General features: G+C 29.3%; 1 protein-coding gene across 5 annotated transcripts in view; it reads left to right on the top strand.

Moving 5' to 3' along the window:
• The window catches only part of LOC142328592 (AP-3 complex subunit delta-1-like), a 130,616-nt gene that overhangs the window by 94,075 nt on the left and 15,486 nt on the right, over positions 1-21,055 (top strand). For 3 of the 5 annotated variants that reach the window (XM_075372369.1, XM_075372365.1, XM_075372367.1), the window contains exons 14-20: positions 1,584-1,734; positions 5,382-5,605; positions 6,907-7,069; positions 8,211-8,331; positions 9,427-9,685; positions 14,426-14,528; positions 17,134-17,284. In XM_075372369.1, coding sequence (XP_075228484.1) covers positions 1,584-1,734; positions 5,382-5,605; positions 6,907-7,069; positions 8,211-8,331; positions 9,427-9,685; positions 14,426-14,528; positions 17,134-17,284 — 1,172 coding nt within the window. The remainder of the gene's footprint in view (positions 1-1,583; positions 1,735-5,381; positions 5,606-6,906; positions 7,070-8,210; positions 8,332-9,426; positions 9,686-14,425; positions 14,529-17,133; positions 17,285-21,055) is intronic. The other 2 variants (XM_075372370.1, XM_075372366.1) reach the window with 1 other exon arrangement.

Here is a 21,055-nt window from a genome sequence, read left to right as displayed (position 1 = left end):
ATTTCTGAAGATTATCTTTATCACCAAGATTGATGATTATCTTTATTGCCAGATTATAAGAACCTTTATTCTTAGTTGTTAATATTTATCATGTTTTTTTGTACATACTACTGATAAGTATTTTGTTGCCATAAAGCTCCATGCTCTAAGTGAATATTTTTTAAGTTTTTATCTCATTATTTTCCTAATTATTTTTTCTTTTTTAAATTTTTTCAGATTGAATTTCTCCCTGACATTGAACCTATTCTTATTAACATTTAAATCATTTCCAGAACCAGTCAGCTAGAACAGTATCATTGATGAAATTAAGTATTTTTATTTTTTGTCCTGTGAGTTTCCTCCAAGCTAAAAATCTTTTAAATTATTCTATTGCTTCATCCATGCATTTTGTTTTGTGTAATTGTGAATAGAGACAACTTCAATTTCATAATTTAGCAGCATTTGTAAAATCAGATTGTGGCCAGCGTTATGTTCTTGTTTACTGTAATAATAACTGCTTATTCTAGAAAGTCTGTTGACGAACTGAAAGATTACATTTATGACGCATTCAGTGATTTGGACAGTGTTAGAGAAGTTTGTCATACAGTGTGTAACAGTGATCCCAAAAGACTGAAAAAAATGTATTAATGAAGATAGAAAACATTTTGAACATAAAGTATAATTGCCTATAATAAATAAAATGAAATAAATTCAGTACTTGTATAAACAAGTGTCAAGTGACTTTTGTGCCACTCTGTATATCTGCCAAAGGAAACTTCTTTAAAGAAAATTTTTGTTGAATTTTAATATGCATAATTTTTTAAGATAAATATATTCCAAAAAAGAACTTTTGTACAGTCTGTCTGGCATGATATTATTTTTGTGAGTGTTGGTATGATCAGTAATGTATAGTCGCTTATGCTTTTAAGAATCATTTCCTAGTGCGGCCTACCCACAGATTTGCATTTTAGAGACAGTACTACTTCCTGTCTGCTTCTTATTGTTACACAGATTCTTCCCGACTTACCAAAGTAATGTGCCATAGTTGAAAGGGAGATACACCCAATATATATTTTTCTTATTTACGTATTTATTTATTTAATTACAAGTAATATCCTAATATTAATTACATTAGTGATGAGATATGAATTTGATATGGGAAAAATGGAATGGAATCCAGTGTGTCTCCAATTCAAACTGGGAAATTTACTATTTAAATTGAAGATATTTGTCCAAATGTAGGATATTCAATGAAATTTACTTTAAATTGCACAAAAAGCACTTTTGTTATGGTATAATTTCTATAAAACTGAGTAAGTTACTCAACTGTAACAAAATCATTCTTTTGTGTTAAAACAAATCTCCATGTTTATTCTTATTCACTTTTTATTTATTGCCTTTCTGCTAATTTTTATTTCTCTTGAGCACCTTTATTTATTTTATTTTTCTATAAATCATTTTTGTGTCTTAAGTACTGTTTTGTTGACTACAATTACACTAAATAATTAACTGTGGCTTTAGTAAAATCTTTATTTATAAAAATTTTTTAATTTTATTTTATTAAAAGAAAATTTAATAATTTGACTTCATTTTTATTTTCATAGGGAGTTGGATAATGCTGAAGCAACATTAGAAGCGATGCTTGGTGGTAGAGTGAATTCCTTGCCTGGTCATATTCAAGCTGTATATGTTCAAAATATTCTTAAAGTGCTTACTGTTTTGCTGACTAAATCACCAGTCAGTCATGCTATCTTGGTACTACATCTAATATAATTACAATTTGTCTATATGTTTTAAGTTTTTTTTTTTTACTTTTACTAATTTTTATTTACATTGTTTTGAAAGTGGATGATTAAAGCAAATATCTATATATTTACTTTTCCAGCTGTAGCACTGTTGCTGCTACTACAGTACCGTAGCTATAAAGGAAAAGCATAGCGATGGGCAAAAATTTTGGGTCAGGTTTTCTGTAAATGTTATGTTTCAAGGCTTTTAAAGAAAAAAGGTTAACAGAAATTTTCAGATGTACACCTAATGTATATGGATATTGGCCTGTATTTAATTAATTGTAACAAATTGGCTCAACGTAAATTCTTCCAAGGTGACTCAAAACATTTTTTTTGTGGGGCATTGATGGCATTAAATTTTGGTCGGAATTAAAAAAGGCAAAGGGCAGTTTTTGGCATTTTGATTTTTTGACGTTGCTTTAGTGGTCACATAAAATTGAGCTTTTAGTATGAAAGTTCTTATTAAGTTCTTTAAAATTTCGATGTTTTAAGTTGATTAGATCTAGTGGCAAGGGGGATAACCCATCATCTTCCCAAATCAGCTGATTTGGAAGTCGAGAGTTCCAGCGTTCAAGTCCTAGTAAAGCCAGTTATTTTTACACGGATTTGAATACTAGATTGTGGATACCGGTGTTCTTTGGTGGTTGGGTTTTCAATTAACCACACATCTCAGGAATGGTCGAACTGAGAATGTACAAGACTACACTTCATTTACACTCATACATATCATCCTCATTCATCCTCTGAAGAATTATCTAAACGGTAGTTACCGGAGGCTAAATAGGAAAAAAGATAGAAAGAAAGGGGCAAGGGGGATATTATTCAACATTATTTGTAAACAATATTTGCTTTGTATTTCAAAAACCCTTTGACCAAAAAGTTGAAATTTAGCCCAGATATTTGGCTATATATATGCACAATGTGTCTGCAAAATAATATTTGGGTTTTAAATGGTTATATCTTTATAACAAAGCACTGTAAAGAGATGAACTGTACATTAAATGAAAGACAAACCCTCCAAGTCTATGTGTTGAAAGTTAGCACATACGCGTTGTGTTTCCAGTACACGCAAGTAAACATGTGTGTTAGTCATCATGTTTGCAATGCAGAGGAAGGTTCAATGTGTGTTATGGCTTGATATGTTTGAGACAGTTACACATGTTATGCGTGAATACCATTGTGTGTACAATGAAGACACCCCCCCTTGCATGAAAATAACATTTGGCAATGAGACAAACAACTCAAAGAAACAGGCAGCCTACTGAAGGAAACACATCCACAATGTTCATCAGTGTCTGATGAAATGATTGAAGCAGTGCGAACAAGTTTTGTGCATGCAGAAGTGTTCTAGCAAGTTGGACATTCCTAAATAAACTGTTCGTAAAGTGTTAAAAAAACTGTTACATTTCACAGCGTACAAAATTCAGGTGTTATAATAGCTCTACTACAAAGGGAAACAATTTGATTTTGCTGTAGACATTCTGGCAGGATGATGATTTTTTAATTAAATAAGACCATTTTCAATGATGAAGCAATGTTTCATGTTTCTGGACATAATGTTCGTATGTGGGGTACTGAACCTCAGCATATTGGGTTGTTTGGTTATTGAACATCAGCATGACAGTAAAAAAGCGAATGTGGGGTACATTATTGGATGAGACAGAGTTATTGGCGCCCTTCTAATTTGCTGAAGAAATGGTAATGGGAACTTCTTCCTGGATATGTTAGAAGGGTATGCAGCATCCCAAATACCAGAGAACTTCATGTTTCAGTTGAACAGAGCTCCTCCACATTTTGCCACAATTGTGCAGGATTTTCCTAATGAAACATTTCCCTAGCATTGGATTGGACGAGAAGGGTGAATTACCTGGTGCCCATGGTTTCCAGACCTTACCTCCCCATGGGTTTCTATTTTTGGGGTTATGTAAAACATAAGTGTATTCCGTTCATGTTCAAAATCTGGACCATTTAAAAGAAAGAATCACTGAAGCTGTTTCATCTATCATGCTGGATGTATGGCAAGAGCCTGAATATCATCTTGACTGCGAGCAATTAAGGGCGCACACATCAAATTCTACTGAAGAAGTAAGAAACTTGGAGTTTCTTAACTTTCTTGGAGTCTCTTTCATTTAACATGTAGTTTATTTCTCTACAATGCTTTGTTGTGAAGCTATAACCATTTAAAACCACACTATTATTTTATGGACACACTATATTTTCGACTACGTTGAACTAGGGTACACAATTTTTTTTTTGTAAGCTGTAATTTTTTAGCCTTGTTAAATAACTGCACCAAATCAAGGCGACTTATTGAAGTAAATAATTACACCAATAAATAAACTTTTAAGTCTCAAAAAACAAGGGTGGGCCTGAGTGGGATTCATTTTTAAAATATCAGTTGGTCAAAAATGTTTAAAATATAAGATTTTTTATTTATAAATAACTGATATTATTTTTACGTGAGACACAGTTTTATGCTGTTTCATTATAATATGAAGATGTTTTTCATGACTTTGTATGATATATAAAGATTTCCTAAATGTTTTATATGATTCTTTGCCATCATTAATTTTTTTGAAACTGTAAAATACATCCAATGACAAAATCTATTCATTTAAATGTTCTTGATTGTGTAATGACATTTATTAATCACATTTTCTATTGATAAACAAACATACTTCATCTGTTTTATTTAGATAATTAATTTGTAAAGATAACAGTTTTGTGTGATTTCTTTGTATGTTTAGATTAAACATATAAACATGTGTGTTTATAGAATGTCATACCATAGAGTTTTTCAACTAATAGAAATTAATTTTCTTACATTAGTCTTTCATGTTTAGCAGTTAATTGAACATTAGTCTCACCTACTTATAAAGTAAATTATTATTTATGTATTATAAATAATAATGTATAATAAATAATAATTTTATAATACATTTATGTATTATAAAATTGATTTTGGGGATGATTTGGTTGGTGGGGAGATTGATTTGATTTGGGGATGGTTTGCTGTCTTGCTCAGGACCCAAACATTTAAAAAGAAAATTATTAAGGAAATATTACTTAAGCTCTGCAAAAACATAAGTTCACCAGAAAATGTTTGAAAAGCTTTGTGATTTATAAGAGTGAAGTGTATACTGTAGAAAATCAGGATGGAATAGAATAATGCATTGAAATGTACTTTTATAGGAATATTTTGGAAATTAATTTGATCGATAAGACTACAAAGTGAAGAGATTTGAAGATGACTTGAAGAAGGAAAAGTGTAGAGTACAATCTTACCAAAAGAACAAGGCTGATCATCTGTAGTTTTTAATTAATAGTCTTAAAGTAACTTAATTTTGTCACTAGAAGGAGAGAGAAAGAATAAAATCTCTTGGGAAAGTCAAAGATTAGAGTAGGTGGAACAAGTAATTGAGGATATAAAATGTAGTAAATATTTTGAAATTAAAATTTTAGTACATAATAGAAAAGAATTATGAATTGTCTCAAATCAGTTAAATGATTAATTAAAAAACAAATGATTGGTTATAAACAAAAGTTGTTAATGTATTTGTGTATTAATTTTTTTATTTTAGTAGACATATATTTATTTATTTTTGTTTTTTCCAGATATGTGCACATGTTTGTGAAAGGCTTCCTCAGTTTGTGCAGAGTGCAGATCTTGAAGTCCAGGAGCGTGCAAGTTCAGCTTTGCATCTGGTTCAGTATATTCATGATCAACTTAAAGGTGGTGAACCAATAGAGATTATCGCTTGTGAAATGGCTGCCCTATTTTCTGGTGAACTTAATCCTGTTGCACCTAAAGCTCAACGAAAAGTGCAAGTTCCAGAAGGGTATGCTTAACCATTTTTATAAATAATGTTAGTATTTTAGACTAATAACATCTTATGTTAAAAATGGGCTTTTGTTTTAAAAAAAATTAATATATATTAATGAAGGTAATGTATGAGGGATACTGACATGAGACTGACTGTCATGGTTATACAACATGACTGACTGTTCTGGTATAAATTGTAATCTTATACATTTATTCATTGGAAATATTGTTCCATTGTTAATTGTTACGATTATTTTTAAAAGACAATTTAAAATGAGTGTTCCTTTGTCAGATTGCTTTAAAAGGATTGTTCACTTTAGAAAAGGTAGGATTTCTCTCTGTGATGAACAACAAAAATATGGGCATTCCATTTTAAAGAATTATGACAATATTGAAGCAGTTAAACAAATTACTCATTCTCAAAATAAACTTGATGAAATTGCAAGTTAGTTCAATACAAGCCAATGGTTTGTTATTTATAGTCATCCATGACTTTTTAAACTTTTAAAAGTCTGTGCTCACCTGGTTATACATCACCTGACAGACAACCATTTTCAAAGAATTATGACAATGTTGAAACAGTTAAACAGATTACAATAATTCACAAATTAAAGTCGATGAAGTTGTAACCAAGTTCAATATAAGCCAATTGCTTAAGTCACAAAGATAATCGTTTGACAATTTTCCAGAAGGTTTTGATATGTAATGAAAATGATGAGGTATTATCCAATTCAAAAGAATTGGATAATAACTGTTGACAGATGGGTTTGAATCTGAGAGTAAGCAACAAAGTTTAGTCTGGAAACATCCTTTGACTCCTGTGACAGAAAATTTAAAACTCATGTCTGTAGGAAGGTCGATGATATGTTTTGGGGTGTGAAAATTCAGTTTTTATTCATTTCACTCTTAAAAGTGAAATTTGAATAGTGAAAACTGTGAGCTATTGTAATCACTAAAGGCAAAAATCAAATTCAAAAGTCATGGTAAACTTTCAAAAGATTTTGAAACCGAAAACTACTGTATCAGTTATCAATTCATTGCTGGCTGTTATATTTTCTTCTCACATTCTAAGAATAATAATGTGTCATTTCATTCTCCTTCTCCCTTGATTTCTGTTCATCCTTGTAATCATATGTAAGTTTAGGTGCAGATGATCTTTTACATCTATTCACAGGTATTTAACATTCAAATCATTAATATTTTAGGCCTTGAAATATTTCTCGTTCATGTTTATCTTTGCAAAAGAGTGGAATTAAATTTATTCTTTTTGGAACAGATTAAGTAAATCATTTAACTTATATTTTGTATTATTTGCAGGTTAAATCTGGATGAATGGATTAATGAACCACCAGAATCTGAAAGTGAAGAGGAAGAAGATGAAGAAAATTTCCAAAAGAACCCTGTTGTTGATTTATTTGTTAAGAATAGTAGTTTTGAACCGAAACCGTCTCCTGAACCTACTGAAGAACAGTTACATAAGGTATTAATTCTTCAGTAAAATTTGTAAAATATGGTTAAGTAATTTATTGATAAAATACCATTCAGTAAAAACAACTCCTACATCAAACTGTTTGAAGTGCTCTCACATCAGTTCAGAACATCCTTTGCCAAATGTATTTGTGTTTGCTATAATATGAATTGTGTTTTAAAAATTGGTAGCAGTACTGTAAGAAATGTTATATCTCCTTAATTATAAAGAACATCACTGTTCGACTTCCTTTCTTATGGTTCCAGTTTTAATCTTGGTTATATAAAAATATAAATGATACTAATATAAATAATATAGATGATACTTTTCTAACCGAATATTTTTTCTATTTTACTATTGTTTTATTAAAAAATTAATAATATTTTTATTCTCTTTGATATTTATTTTTTTGTATTCATAATAATATCAAATTGTTATCCAGATCCTGTTCATCCAGACATCCGGAGTATCTGGGTCAATTCAGCATTATGATATTTTAAATATATATTATTTACAAAACTTCAGTTTCCTGTTTTTTTTTTTGTTGTAATTTTGGTCTGATTTTTTTCTCTCAAATTGATTTAGTATTGTAAAGTTCAAACATTAAAATCAGTATATTGAGACTTCAGGGTTTACTCAACCATCATTTAATTAAATTTTAGACCCATCAATTAGATACATAATTTGTAAGTATACGCTTTTGTAGCCACAGTAGTTCGTTGAACTCTGTGGAACTATCCCTTGTTTGAAGAAATATGAGTGACAGGGTGACACTATTTTATTGGCTGACTAGCTGTCTTATAAGCTTTTTTTTTCAAAATTGATCAGATTGTAAGTAAAAATATAAATCTAATATATTCATTAAAAATGTTTTGAAATAATTTGATGTATTTAACATTTAATTCTTATTGTGGTATGAGATCTCTGAATTATCTGAACATTAATTGATCTGGATCATGTCCAGTCAGATGAATGTCTGGATGAGTAGAGAGAATGTCAGCATGAATGGGTTGTACTGTATTTGTCACAATGTGCTTAACATTTTTATCATATGTTGAATAAAGTTTGATAACTTAAGTTTATCTTCAGCTTAATTAATATAGTATATTTAATGATAACGAACCGATTAATTTTGATTATTATTTTTCTTTAGCTAAGAGAGGCTCGTAAATTGGAACAGGCTATGAACCCACATTATCTGAAAACAAATAATGATATCACTTCCGACATTCCGGTAGCAGAGATTGAATTATCTGTTCCACTTAAAATACAAGGTATTCCATATCTACGTTTTATTTCAATATTTTTTTGGTTGTTCAAAAAGAAACTTGCTTATTAATTGTAAATGATTATATAACTATTATTTATTTATTAGTAATTGAATAAGAAAAACACTTTCTTCTTATTATAATAAGAAAGATAAAATTGTAAGAGAGAAGAGAATGCGAGGCAGAAAATTGATACAGTTTTGTTAATTTTTTATAGTTAGGACAGTTATAAAAGTGAGGAAGTTATACTGAATTAAAAAACCATTTGGTATGCTACTGAAACTACCAAAAGAAACTGTATAATACGTAGGTCATATTGTGTGTGTGTGCGCACGGGCGTGCGTGTGTACTACTGCATCAAGTTATTTTTTTTTAAAAATATTTAAATCTACCAGTTATTGTTCAAATAAAAGGTAAGAACACTCACCTATCTGTAGAACTCTCTGAGTTTGTACTTCATCGTCAGAAAACAAATTTTATAAATTATGTACAGTTATAAATGAATATAATATAATTAAAAATCTAATTAAACTTTAACTATAAAAAGTAAAAAATAACTATTTTAATTTATAAAATTTGTTTGCTGATTAGGGAGTAAAAACTCTGAGAGCGCTGCAGATAGGTGAGTGTTGTCTCTCCCTGCTTTACCCATCAGACTTAACTCCTTCAGACTATTATTTGTTTCCAAATGTTAAGAAGTGGTTTGCTAGAAATATATTTAGATAAAAATTATGATGTTATTGACAAACATCTGCCTATTTGAAGGGTCAAATAACTGTTAAAAATTGGTAGTTATATTAAGAGATTAGAAAAACTATGATATCCTTAAATAATGTAATCTGTATTTAACTGTATCTAATTTATTAATATTTAAGTGTAAAACATATAGAAAAATCAGAATTATATGAATTTATCATCAGAACATGGATTTTTAATACTAATTTTGCTTTATATTTATGTGTGATGCATGGCAAGTATTTATAAAATAACTGAAGATAGGGAGAAAAACTCTTAAAATTTTATTTACATAACAGGAGGTAATATAATTTTTTTGTTCTATTCATCATACTATATTAGATTTTTATTTTACTACTAATTCAGGTTTAAATTCTGACAAATATTTAAGAAAATCAACTAAAAAGAATAAACGGAAGAAGAAGAAGAAAAGGGGAGGAATAGAAGTTGATAAAGAAACTAGTTCGGATGACAGCGGCGTAAAAGAATTTGAAAACGAATTACCTGTTGAAGTAAATAGAGGTAAAGGAGAAATGCCCGAAGGAGCTATGGATTCAGGTGGTGAGAGCTCTGAAGGACATGATGAAAATGATCCCCATCGAGCACTTGATATCAATTTAGATGAGTGAGTACTATGCTGGATTACGAGCTATAAATGTAGATTGTTAAATTTTAATCATGTTTTTCTTAAATTTTTATAATTATTAAAAATAAAAACTTTTTATAGTTGTACAAAGTCAGACATTTTTCTCATAAATTGTTTTCCTTTTTAGTAATTATTATTGGCCATAATTTTAGTAATGTTAGTAAAATATGATAACTTAGAAAACATCACTGAGTTTTTAGGCATCATATCGAGTGTCATTGTAGATTTCTTTATGAGGTGATAATTTTATCAGCTTTGTATTAAGATTAATTAAAAATTTCTATTAATAGGTTTTGACTGTTATTTAAACTAATATATTTTCCTTATTTTAAAAATATTGAAATTAATTTTTTCATGTGCAATATTTGTTTGAACAGATCACATTGTAACATTTATACTAACTGATGCTCAAAATTATCACTTTTTAGAATACAAAAAATAATTATACTTTTATTGTAAACTTGAAGGAAGTATAGTAAATATATAAAAATATATGTAATTAAAAGGTTATTTTATTTGTAGAAGTTTTTAGATATAGAAACTCTTGCATTTATTAAATACTTCCATTTTTAAGTAGAAAAAATTTTTACTTGCACAGAGGTGTCTCCTTGCAAGTACAGATTAAGTCTTGATTTTCCATTGCAAAATGTCTGTTTAAAATTTGTGAAAAAATAAAACAAACCATTAATTAGATTTTGTTAAAGCTTAAATTAATTCAATTTTTAAATCAACTGAAATTAAAAAAAAAACATCAGATTAATATGTCAGAAAAAAAAGAAGTGATATAGATTGTCAAGTATAATAATAATAATTATTAAGTATTTTCTTTATAATTATAATCTGCCAAACTTATAGGATTGATAGAAATTTACTCTTATGATTTTCTAATCTCTTAATCTTAAAGATTCATAATCTCATCTTCTAATAGTCTGTCATTCTTATCCATTTATTTACATCATTATCTTATTATTGCTTCTCTCCCACTTAGATTCATTAAATCATTTAGTATATCTGAATGCCATCTTCTTTCTCTCACTTACTGACTTCTTGGATCCTTTCTTTTTTCCTATTGCAGGAATTTTTTCTGTTGTGCTTTTTTCTGAGAAGTTGATGTATGACCATCTGTTTTGTTCCTTAGCCCTGTTTCTGAAAGAGTTCTTTCATTAGTGCTAGTCTATGGTAGATGGCCTATTCAGAGATACTGTATCTTCTGTATGTTTCCATTCAAGATTAATTGATTTGCTAAATCAATTATGCACCGCTTTGTCTCACCGTTTCATTCGACAGGATAATTTTGCATCGTATCCCTCATGTCTACTACTTGCATGTAAAATATCTTGATGCTAAGTTTCAAAGTAGTGTTTTTCTCTTGTATTGTATGAGTTTTCATTTTAACATTGTTTTAATGGAAATGAGTGGTACAACATATCATTTGAATATGGAGACTTCATCAGAATTATCTGTAATTTCATGTTCTACAAAACACTTGGGTAGTTTCCTTCATGAGAACTGAAGAGTTCCAATGAGTAAATTGTTTTTTAACAGTTTAGCTTGTTCTGGAATATTATACCAGTTATCTATCATTCATCCATAGGGTGTGATCTTCACAAAATTTCTTGAGTTGAGGGTAAAGATTATAGATTTAGATTTGTTTGATTTTGAATTAATAAAGTGGATTATAAAGTGTCATGTTTTTCCAATGTATACAATAAAAATCCCAAGTATAATTAACCTGCTTAAAATTCACCTAATTTTAAGGCTTTCAAACTAAACTTTACTGCTTTCAAAGTATATATTACCTGAATGAAAGGAATCCTTTCTTGAGTAGTATGCATTCGTTCTGTGAAAGATTATAAGCTGATAGAAACTTTTGGTGTAAATTTCATATAACAGTATTTTAACAAGTTTTTAATTGTATTTTGGAATTTGGTGGTTGTATTTAAATTTTAAATTCATTCTAATTGTTTTTTTATGTATTAAAATTATTTGGCTGTTTTGTAATCAGAAAGATTAAGAGCTTGCAAAGAATTGTTCATATTAATTGTAATTCTTCATGGGTGGAAAAAGTTTGCTTTGCAGCAAGGCATCCTTAGAAAAGTAGGGGTTAAAGAAATTTAAAATAATAGAAATAAGTCTGTATGCTATTCCTAGCCTGTCCATTTCTTGCTTTCAAACTTTGCTTGTAAATTAACTTCCATTGATTGGTAATTATGAATTTTTATTTTCCGATTTCTTTGTACATATTTTTCAGTAAAGTAACAGAAGTAGCTTTTCTGATGGGATAAATTTAAAAAGTGTTGTATGACAATCTAAAATAATAAATAACCACTGATAAAGTTCTTTTGCTTATTAATTCAAATAAATCTATAGAAATTTTACATCTTTTGTATTAGGTTGTAATTGTGTACATTTCATAATTTTTTCTACTTTTAATAAGTTGACAGTATTTACAAAATGTTGTTACTCTATTTACCTTATGTTCCAGTTTGAGTTTGAATCTAGAATTTTAGTAATCCTTACCCTATAGAGGAAGACACCCTCTATGTGTGACAGTTTCAGTTGTCACACCTAGCTCTTATGGGCTTTACCAGAGGTCATCTTCAGTACCTTAGAAATGACATCTTTCAGTCAAGCCTCAGCCAGGATGCCACCAATGTGAATGCCACAAATGACATTTCCATGGTGTACTACTAACTAATGTAAACTCCAAACGAAACATATCTAGCCAAGTCTCAAACAAGACTGAGTGACTTTCTAGGAACGAAGGAACTGAACTCTACCTACCTGAAATGTAAAAATGAGTTCAACACAACGAATCATATGCAACACAAAAACACTAACAAAACATAACAATAACAATAAATAATTAACATAACAGTAATATAAAACATATTAATGAAAGACAAACAAATCTATAACCAAACAGAAACAAAAAACAGTAACAGTTTAGCTAAATATTAAAAAAAATAACAATAAAACCAAACATAAACACAAAGAAGGAAAGTCCAAGCGTGAAGGAACATCACACTCCTTCAGTGATTCGTTTCTTTACCAAATATGAAATAAAACTTTCTATGATAACCCATTCGGCCTGGCTTTTCCAATTAACATAAGAGATCAAGTGTCAACCCGATAATATCAAGCCGACATATGGTCTCTGCACACATTGTCATACCTTTTTCCTGTTTAGCTTCCAGGAATCACCATCAGGTATTACCATCAGAGGAATAATGAGAATGATATGTATTAGTGTAAGTGAAGTGTATTCTTGTACAGTCTCAGGTGAACCATTTCTGAGATGTGGTTAATTGAAACCCAACTACCAAAGATGATCTAGTATTCAAATCCATATAAAAGTAACTGCCTTTACTAGGACTTGAACGTTGGAACTCTCGACTTTAAAATCAGCTGATTTGCGAAGACATGTTCACCACTAGACCAACCCAATGGGTTGCATAAAGTCATAACTAGCACCTTCATAAGCATCGTCCAATAATCCACATTTCAGACACATATCGGAGTTAGCCAGGCCGAATTTCTGTAGTCTGTCTCGAAAACAAAAATTTGTCACTATTTACCTTAGGTTCCAATTTGAGTATGATACTAGAATTTTAGTAATACCAGCATATCTTAATTTTTGGTACATTTCTTCAGTTAGATTCTTAAAAAATATTTCAGGATGAGCTATTTTCCAAATCCATTTCACCAATTCTTTTTACAAAATAATATAGCTCGTAAACTGTATAATATCTAGAGACATTTAAGTTGCCTTCTGCTTTCATTTTAGCGTTTTTCATCCATTTATCTTGCTTTTGGTCATTTTTTTAAATTTTGAATTCTTTTTATTTTTTTTAGATTTTAAATTTTTTCATCAGTTCTGGAAATGATGTTGGCAATAATATTCTTTTTACCCGGTATATATTTCTTTATTTTAATAAAATTTTATAAGGTAACAAGGATAAGCAGTTAGCTTACAATGGAGTTTATTGATCCCCTTTTCAGAGTGATTGAAGAGAGGACCTCTCCTTTAAATCCAAAATGATAGCGTCCAACTTGGTTCCATTTTAGAGTTAACTTCATGTAAAGATTTTTTGAGTGGTTCAGGTAGCTTATTTGTATTCTTTATATATCTTCAATAACAGCAATGATAATAGATAAGTGGTGAACATTCCTGTTACATATTCGAGAGCTCTCTGACTCAAGTCTATGTGTTGTTTTTTAACTTTTTTTTTGTAAATATACACTAATATCATATTGAATAATTAGATTTGCCATTATAATGTAAATCTATATATATTTGTATATATTTTACATGAAATTAGGTTGAGATCGTTTACTTTGAAGTACTGAACTCACAACATTATTTTTGAATGTGTCTACTTTTGATGTTAAATTTCCATCTTATTGTTTCTAATTAGTAGATTAATAAAAAAGAAAAAATGTCCTTAGCTATATATTGGTTAGTGCTAATTGATATTAACATTATTTCCTACCATTACTTGGAGAGATAAATTTCTGTATTGTATCTAGTCTTCTTAAGAGATCAGTTCACGCTGAACTTATAAAAACTAAATTTTACAGTTGCCAGAAATATTATTGTTTGCCTGATGTTGTTATAGCTGTTCGACTCCTGTGTATATTTTTAAATTTAAAGAATTTTTTTTTTAAATGGTAATTTAACATGAAATGTCATTTAATGATTTTGTTATTTTCTTGTAGACCGTTGAGAGAAGAAGAAAAATTACCTGTATTAGAACATAGGTACCCTCCTGTCAGTGAAACTAGTGAAAAGGCAAGACATTCCAAAAAAAAGAAAAAGAAGGTAAATCTATCTATGCTATAGAACAGCTATTTTTGCATATACAGCTCTAATTTAATTTAGTTTACCATGGTGCAGAGATGTTAAATAAAATATTTTACATATAAATGATTCACATTTCTTTTTGTGATATGTCTTGATGTTGGAAGAAAGTGTCCATTATTTGTAGTTATTTTGAAACTTGCACTTCTGATGATTCTGTTAGGGGAATATGTAGAGGTGACCATCAAAGTAAAGAATGTTAAGTTGCAGTGAACATGTTTTGTTAATATCCAAGTATAGTAATAAAACGTTTTCTATAAACATTTGTTTTCAAATATACTGACTTAATCAATATGATTGATGAATCTATTAAATTTGTTGTCAATTAGATAAGTAAATTAATAAATTTTATTCAGCAAATTATAAAAAAAAAGTAGTCATTTTATTTACCTATAAGCAGTTCCTTTTTAAAAATATTTCTCTATAGCTTACATAATCTATTTCAGTGTTGTGATTTTGCTTTGAAGTGCCTTTAGTGTTTTATTAATGCTAAGCTAGTCATCATTATTAAATATTTATTTTGCTTATGTGTATTCTCATCTGAATATTATCTTTTTGGGCTATCTCAGAAAGTCAGAACAAGTTTTCAAGACACAAAAATGGGTTATCAGTTCATTATCTGGTGTCCATAAGTATGAATTTTGTAGATTGATATTTAGAAGATTAAATACGTTAACTTATCCTTGAGTTTGTGTATTTATGTATTACAATCTTTGCTAAAAAGAATGGTCTTTTACTCTTAAAAAATAACATTATCTACCTTTTCTGTAAAAAAGGAACTGTTTTCATATAATCCACACAGTAAAAAAGAAGAAAAGGTCGTATGGTTTCAATGACATTTTTAATAGATTACTGTACCATTTAAAGAGAATCTTCTTATAGTTATAATTTAATTTAAAAAAATTTTTTTAATAAGAAACAATATTATATTGATGAATTTTTAAATAATACTAATTAAAAATCAAAAAATCTGAATTTTCTCTTGATGGTTTTTGAGTTATTTTTTATTTTTAGTATCTTCATATATTCCCCGTAATATTATTTCATATTTTTGAATTTTAAATAATTAATTACATATATGAGGGTTATTCAAATATAAACTGGAGTTTATGCAGCTTTATTGATATTAGATAAAATTCCAGATAAATTGCCTTATTTTTCTACATAGTTTCCTTGAACAGAAATACATTTTCTCCATCGTACAGGTAGTTTCCTTATCCCACTCATAAAAGCATATATGGATGCTCCAGCACCCAGTTGCACACATAATAGCTTAAGTTCGGCATCGTCTTCGAATGTTTCCCCTCCTAAAGCTTCTTTCAGCAAACCAAACATTTGGAAAAATGTTACATTGTGATAAGTCTACTCTGTATGGTGGGTGGGTGGGAGTTTATCTTGAGTCGTGAGCTTCTATATGCGGCTGTGCATTGTCGTGGAGAAGGAGGACGTTGGAAATTGGTTGCCAGTGTCATTTGCTGTTATAAGCAGCCCTGACATCATCCAACTACTGGCAGTAGTAGTATGCTCCATTCACCATCCTTTGTTTGTGCAGAAGATCAATCAGCAACACACCTTTTCACTTCCTAAACATTGTTGCCAGAAATTTTTCAGCTAATGTGTTTCTTGGCCTTGGATCAGTGCTCCCTACCCACTTTTCCTCCACACCATACTTGTTCTCTTGCTTTCCGGGGTGTAGTGGTGGACCCATGTTTCATCAAAAGTCACAGTATGGTCCAAAAATGCCTCTCCTACTTCCTTAAAATGAATCTGAAGACACTGACAGATCTCTATTCGGACATTTCTCAGATGTGGAACCAACCCACCTTGCTGATACTTTGCTGTATCCAAGAGTATCTGAAAACATTATATGCACACTCCCAACTATTTTGGCCATCTTTGATGCAATTTCAGTTATGGTTATGTGGCAGTCATCTTCCACAAGGTCATGAACGGCCTGAATTTTATCATCATTAATGCTGATCTATGGACATTGTGACTCATTCTCCATTGCATCACAGCCACTTTCAAATTTTTTATGTATCCCTATACTTTGTTCAGTGTGCAAGCCGTCATTAGTATTGTAAAAAATTGTTGGCAGAATGCATGAAAAAAGCTCCCTTTTTACTCAATATACTTAGAGATTTATTAATGTGAAAAAGTAATTTTAGAATAAAATAAATAACATTTAGGCACCATTAGTAGAATGGATCTGAAAGTATTAAGTTACGGTTTATTTTAAAAAAATAATTTGTGTTCAAAATTATTTTATATCCGTTGCATGTAAATAAAAATATTGTTGCAAATCTAGTACAGTAAATTATTCAAATTTTGTTGCAGAAATTTTGATTATAATAGCTTTTTTTTAATATAAAAAAAAGTTTGTAACTACTACCTTCTTTGGTTTAATTTATATTAAACATTGCATTAAAACAAATGTACAGTATAGTTGTACTGTATTTTTACAGAAATAAACTAACTTTTATTAAATTTAATGTCATTTAAAAAGAAAAAAAATTGAAATATTGTATAAATAAAACAAAAAACATACAATTTTTTCATTGTTAAGCAGGAAGAAACTACAACTGATCTATGGTCAGCCAATGATTATCAAGAAGTGCCGTCTAATAAAGAGTCTACCACTAAAACAAAATCTAAGAAAAATAAAAAATCCATTGAGAAAGAGGAAAAACCAAAGAAACATAAACATTCAAGTAAATGTGAGTATAATTTTATTATAATCACCTTTTTATTCTATTGATTTATCTCCTCATTAAACATTTTTTTTTTCTTTTGTTGATGAGGTATTTAATGTGTTAACTAATCTACATAACATCTAGTGTGTGAATCAACTGTTAAAAACTTTAAAATTCAAAAGATCTGCCTCTTACTCTTTTCTGTATACGTATACTGATTATTAATGTAATGCCTTTATGATTTTGATTCTTAAAATTATATTCCTTCCACCATGATAGAAATATTTGACAAAGATACATATATATATATAATCTTATATATATATATATAAGATTATAGTATTTTGAAGTAGGCATTTTTTTAAACACCATATTTATATTTACATAAAATCTGTGAAAAGGTTACTTCATTTATGTGAAGTTTTGGATTCTGTGAGATTGTGAGGAATGATATTACAGATTTCCTTGTTAAATATTAAACTGGCTCAGGGTTAGTGATAGATACTGAAAATTACTTCTGCTGATAAATGTAGGAGCTGCTGTAAAGTTGTAAGTAAGCTGGGCATCTGCTTACTGTTCTCAAAATACCTATGATGTTTCATCTACGTTAGAATACTTTGCATTTATTTATTTATGCTGCTAGTTCTAGAAATTAATCCATTTCTAATTGTGTCAATTTACAATGCCAAATTCACATTTGTGTTCTGCTTGCTAACTGCAAGATATTACTATACTGTGCAAATTAATTGGGACAAAGTAAAACACTCTTTTTCAAAAAACTATGCTTTTATTCATTCTATGCCTTTATATACATTGATAAATACATTTAATAGTATGAAGTTTGTTCTCCTTTAACAGAAATGACTTCTTGAAGACATTTTAGCGCACTGACTGCACTAGATTAGTGCACATATTCTTCATTTCATCGTCATGGACCACATTTTTGTAGCATTAGTTATCATGCGTTCTTTTGTCGTAGAGTCCATCTTATCTAAACATCTCTTCAAAATATTCCATAAGTTCTCAGTGGGATTTAAGTCTGGTGAATTTCCAGGCCAATCAAGCCCTTTAATTTTATTTTCCAGCGTGGAAGTCTTGACAAATTTTGAATTATGACAAGGGGCCTAGTCATGTTGAAAGTCCCGTTAAAAAACGTTTGCACAAATTGAACAATCCTACATCGTAATAATTCTATGTACATGGTTGAATTTATTATACCATAAACAGGAACTAAGCTTCCAGTGCCACTTGTTGCATAAAAACTCCAAAACATTGTTTCAGAGAGTGTTTTACAGTTTGTTAGACATGCTCAGATCTCAAAGGTTCACTGTCACCTTGTCCCACGACATTTACTTCGTAACCCTGCACAAATAAATGAGTTTCATCACTAAAAATGACCTCCTTCCAGTCATCAGCAGTCCATGATTTACATTTTGGGCCCATGCTAAAGAGTTTTTCTTCATTTTAAGAGTTAAAAAATTGTTGTTTCGTTGGTCTTCTTGCCTTATGGTCAGATTCCAGAAGCCTACGGTGTACAGTTGAACAAACATCAAAACCAGTTGCCAATAAATCTCTTTTAAGGAGTTTGTTTTCTTTGGATTAATTTTACTATTTCTTATTAAAATTTTATCAGTTCTTGGAGTAACTTTCCTTCAGTGCCCACATTTCCTCTCGTTTTGGGAACAATAATCCAGATTATTTGAATGTGGTCAGAATTCTTGATACGCTTGGTTTGTCTACATCAATTGCAGAAGCGATGTCTTTCACTGTCATAGAAGTGTGATTTTTAAGAGCAATAATTTTTGCATGCTTCCTCAGAGAAATATCCATTTTTAAACAAACAAAAGCAACATATGTTACACTGAGCACAAAAACTAACATTTACTTGCCACACTCAAAGGCTCACAACTGAAGCTAAAGGTTACTACTTCCACTTTAAAACCAGTCAAACTGCTTTCTTATTGTCAAGGCCAAACAGTTACACCACCTCAAGGCAGATATAACTGGTTTAAGGCAGCTTTAGACATAATTGGCAATTACATAACAATTTAGAGAAAAAAGTTGCTTGTTCCAATTAATTTGCACAGTATAGTACATTAAAATTTATTTTAACTATTGAATGAAGTTTGATAAATCCTATTGTGAAGAAATATTCCTTTTAACTCTGAAAAAGGAGAATTTTTTGGCCCTGGTTTAAGATGTATATAGAAATAATATTGTGAGTTAACAAAATGTTACTAGCATTTTATCTGTTAGCATCAAACTATTAAAAATTATTATTTTTTTTGCCCTAAATTATACATTTAGAATAGAATATATTTTATCACAGTAAATTATATATAATTTATATTGCAATCTTCCTCTACATTTAATCTTCAGTGATGTAGATAACTATCAGTTGATGAAAACTGGAAAAAAAGAATAAATAACTCTTAATGCATTCACTTTGCTGTGATTGTGCTTACATCAAAGAATACAAGTATGTGTTTTGGTGTATCAGTAAGCGTTTTGATATTTCATCATATACTCCCTTCTGTGGTCGTTAAACTAAAATGAACAGAACAATATACTGCTTTTAATTTGGCTTAGAGCAGAATTTTCCTTTTTTTAACTAATCTTTTATTGAATTGTATGCTTATTTTTGTAGAAAGTTAAATTATAGTAAAAATTTAATATATCAAAGGGTTAATCTTGCTTTTTCATTAAATTTGGCTTTATTCTATGCTAAATGTGTAGTAATGTATTGTTTACATGCACAGCTGTGTTTAATTTAACCTCTGGCTACCCACTGTTATTTAAAAAAGTTTCACAACTGCCAAGAGGTGGGAGAAGGATAGTGACAATGGTCAAAGTTTTCCTGCATCACCAAAGAATAGGACATTGGAGGAGTGTGTATGCCATTTTTTGACCTATGAGCAGTATTTTATTTCAATTCAGAATCCAAATTTTTATTTATTTTTGAAAAAAAAAGTTTGTCTCTTATCATGAAGCTTTTATCATACTAACAGTAAACTAGTAAAAAGTTATAAGAGATTTAAAATTATGCTCTTTATATTGTAAATTTTACAAAATAATTATTTTACAGTAAAATTTTGTATCTAAAAAACCCTTCAGTGTCTTATTTAGCATAAATATATGGAGATGGAAAATTTTTTCTAATTTTTTTAGTTTGCTTACCATATGGAATGCAACATCAAGAAAAATTGAGTCATCATTTTTTTTTAAAATAACGTTTATGTACTCATTTTTACATAATAATTGAAATACAAAGTATTTTGAGTTTACAATGAATCAGATTCTTAAAGTTATCTGTATGGTTCTCCCAAAAAAAAGAAAAAAAAAGATTTTTATTGCAGTGTTTGATTTATCAAAATTGGATAAACTGTTTTTGAGATAATTAAATAAAATTGTATAGGTAGCATTCAATTTTTTTATAGCAACAGTTATCTAAGCAATTTATGTATGATTAAAGTTTTGGTTGAAAATGATCACTAAGGTAATGTTTTATTTCCTTGTGATCTTTATGTTGTATACAAAAATACAGCAAAAAAATATTTACTTCAGTGATTTCATATATTTTTATTTATGTTTCTTGCTATCAAATTCCTATGCTGTCACAAAATAATTTGGAATTTGTGTAATTAAAAAATTCGTTGAAGTTTTAGTTTATAATAGAAATTTTATAACAGTTCTTGGAAAGATTTACCATTTCATTTATGCTTTTATATTTTGGCTAGTTATTACTTCTATTCTGCTGTAAACAGCTGATTTTATTAATGATTAATTATATCTGAT

Source organism: Lycorma delicatula, chromosome 8, assembly GCF_047948215.1.
Source record: "Lycorma delicatula isolate Av1 chromosome 8, ASM4794821v1, whole genome shotgun sequence".
NCBI classification, from domain to species: Eukaryota; Metazoa; Arthropoda; class Insecta; order Hemiptera; family Fulgoridae; genus Lycorma; species Lycorma delicatula.
Note: the sequence above shows the minus strand (reverse complement) of the source record. Positions and strands in the feature narration are given on the sequence as shown.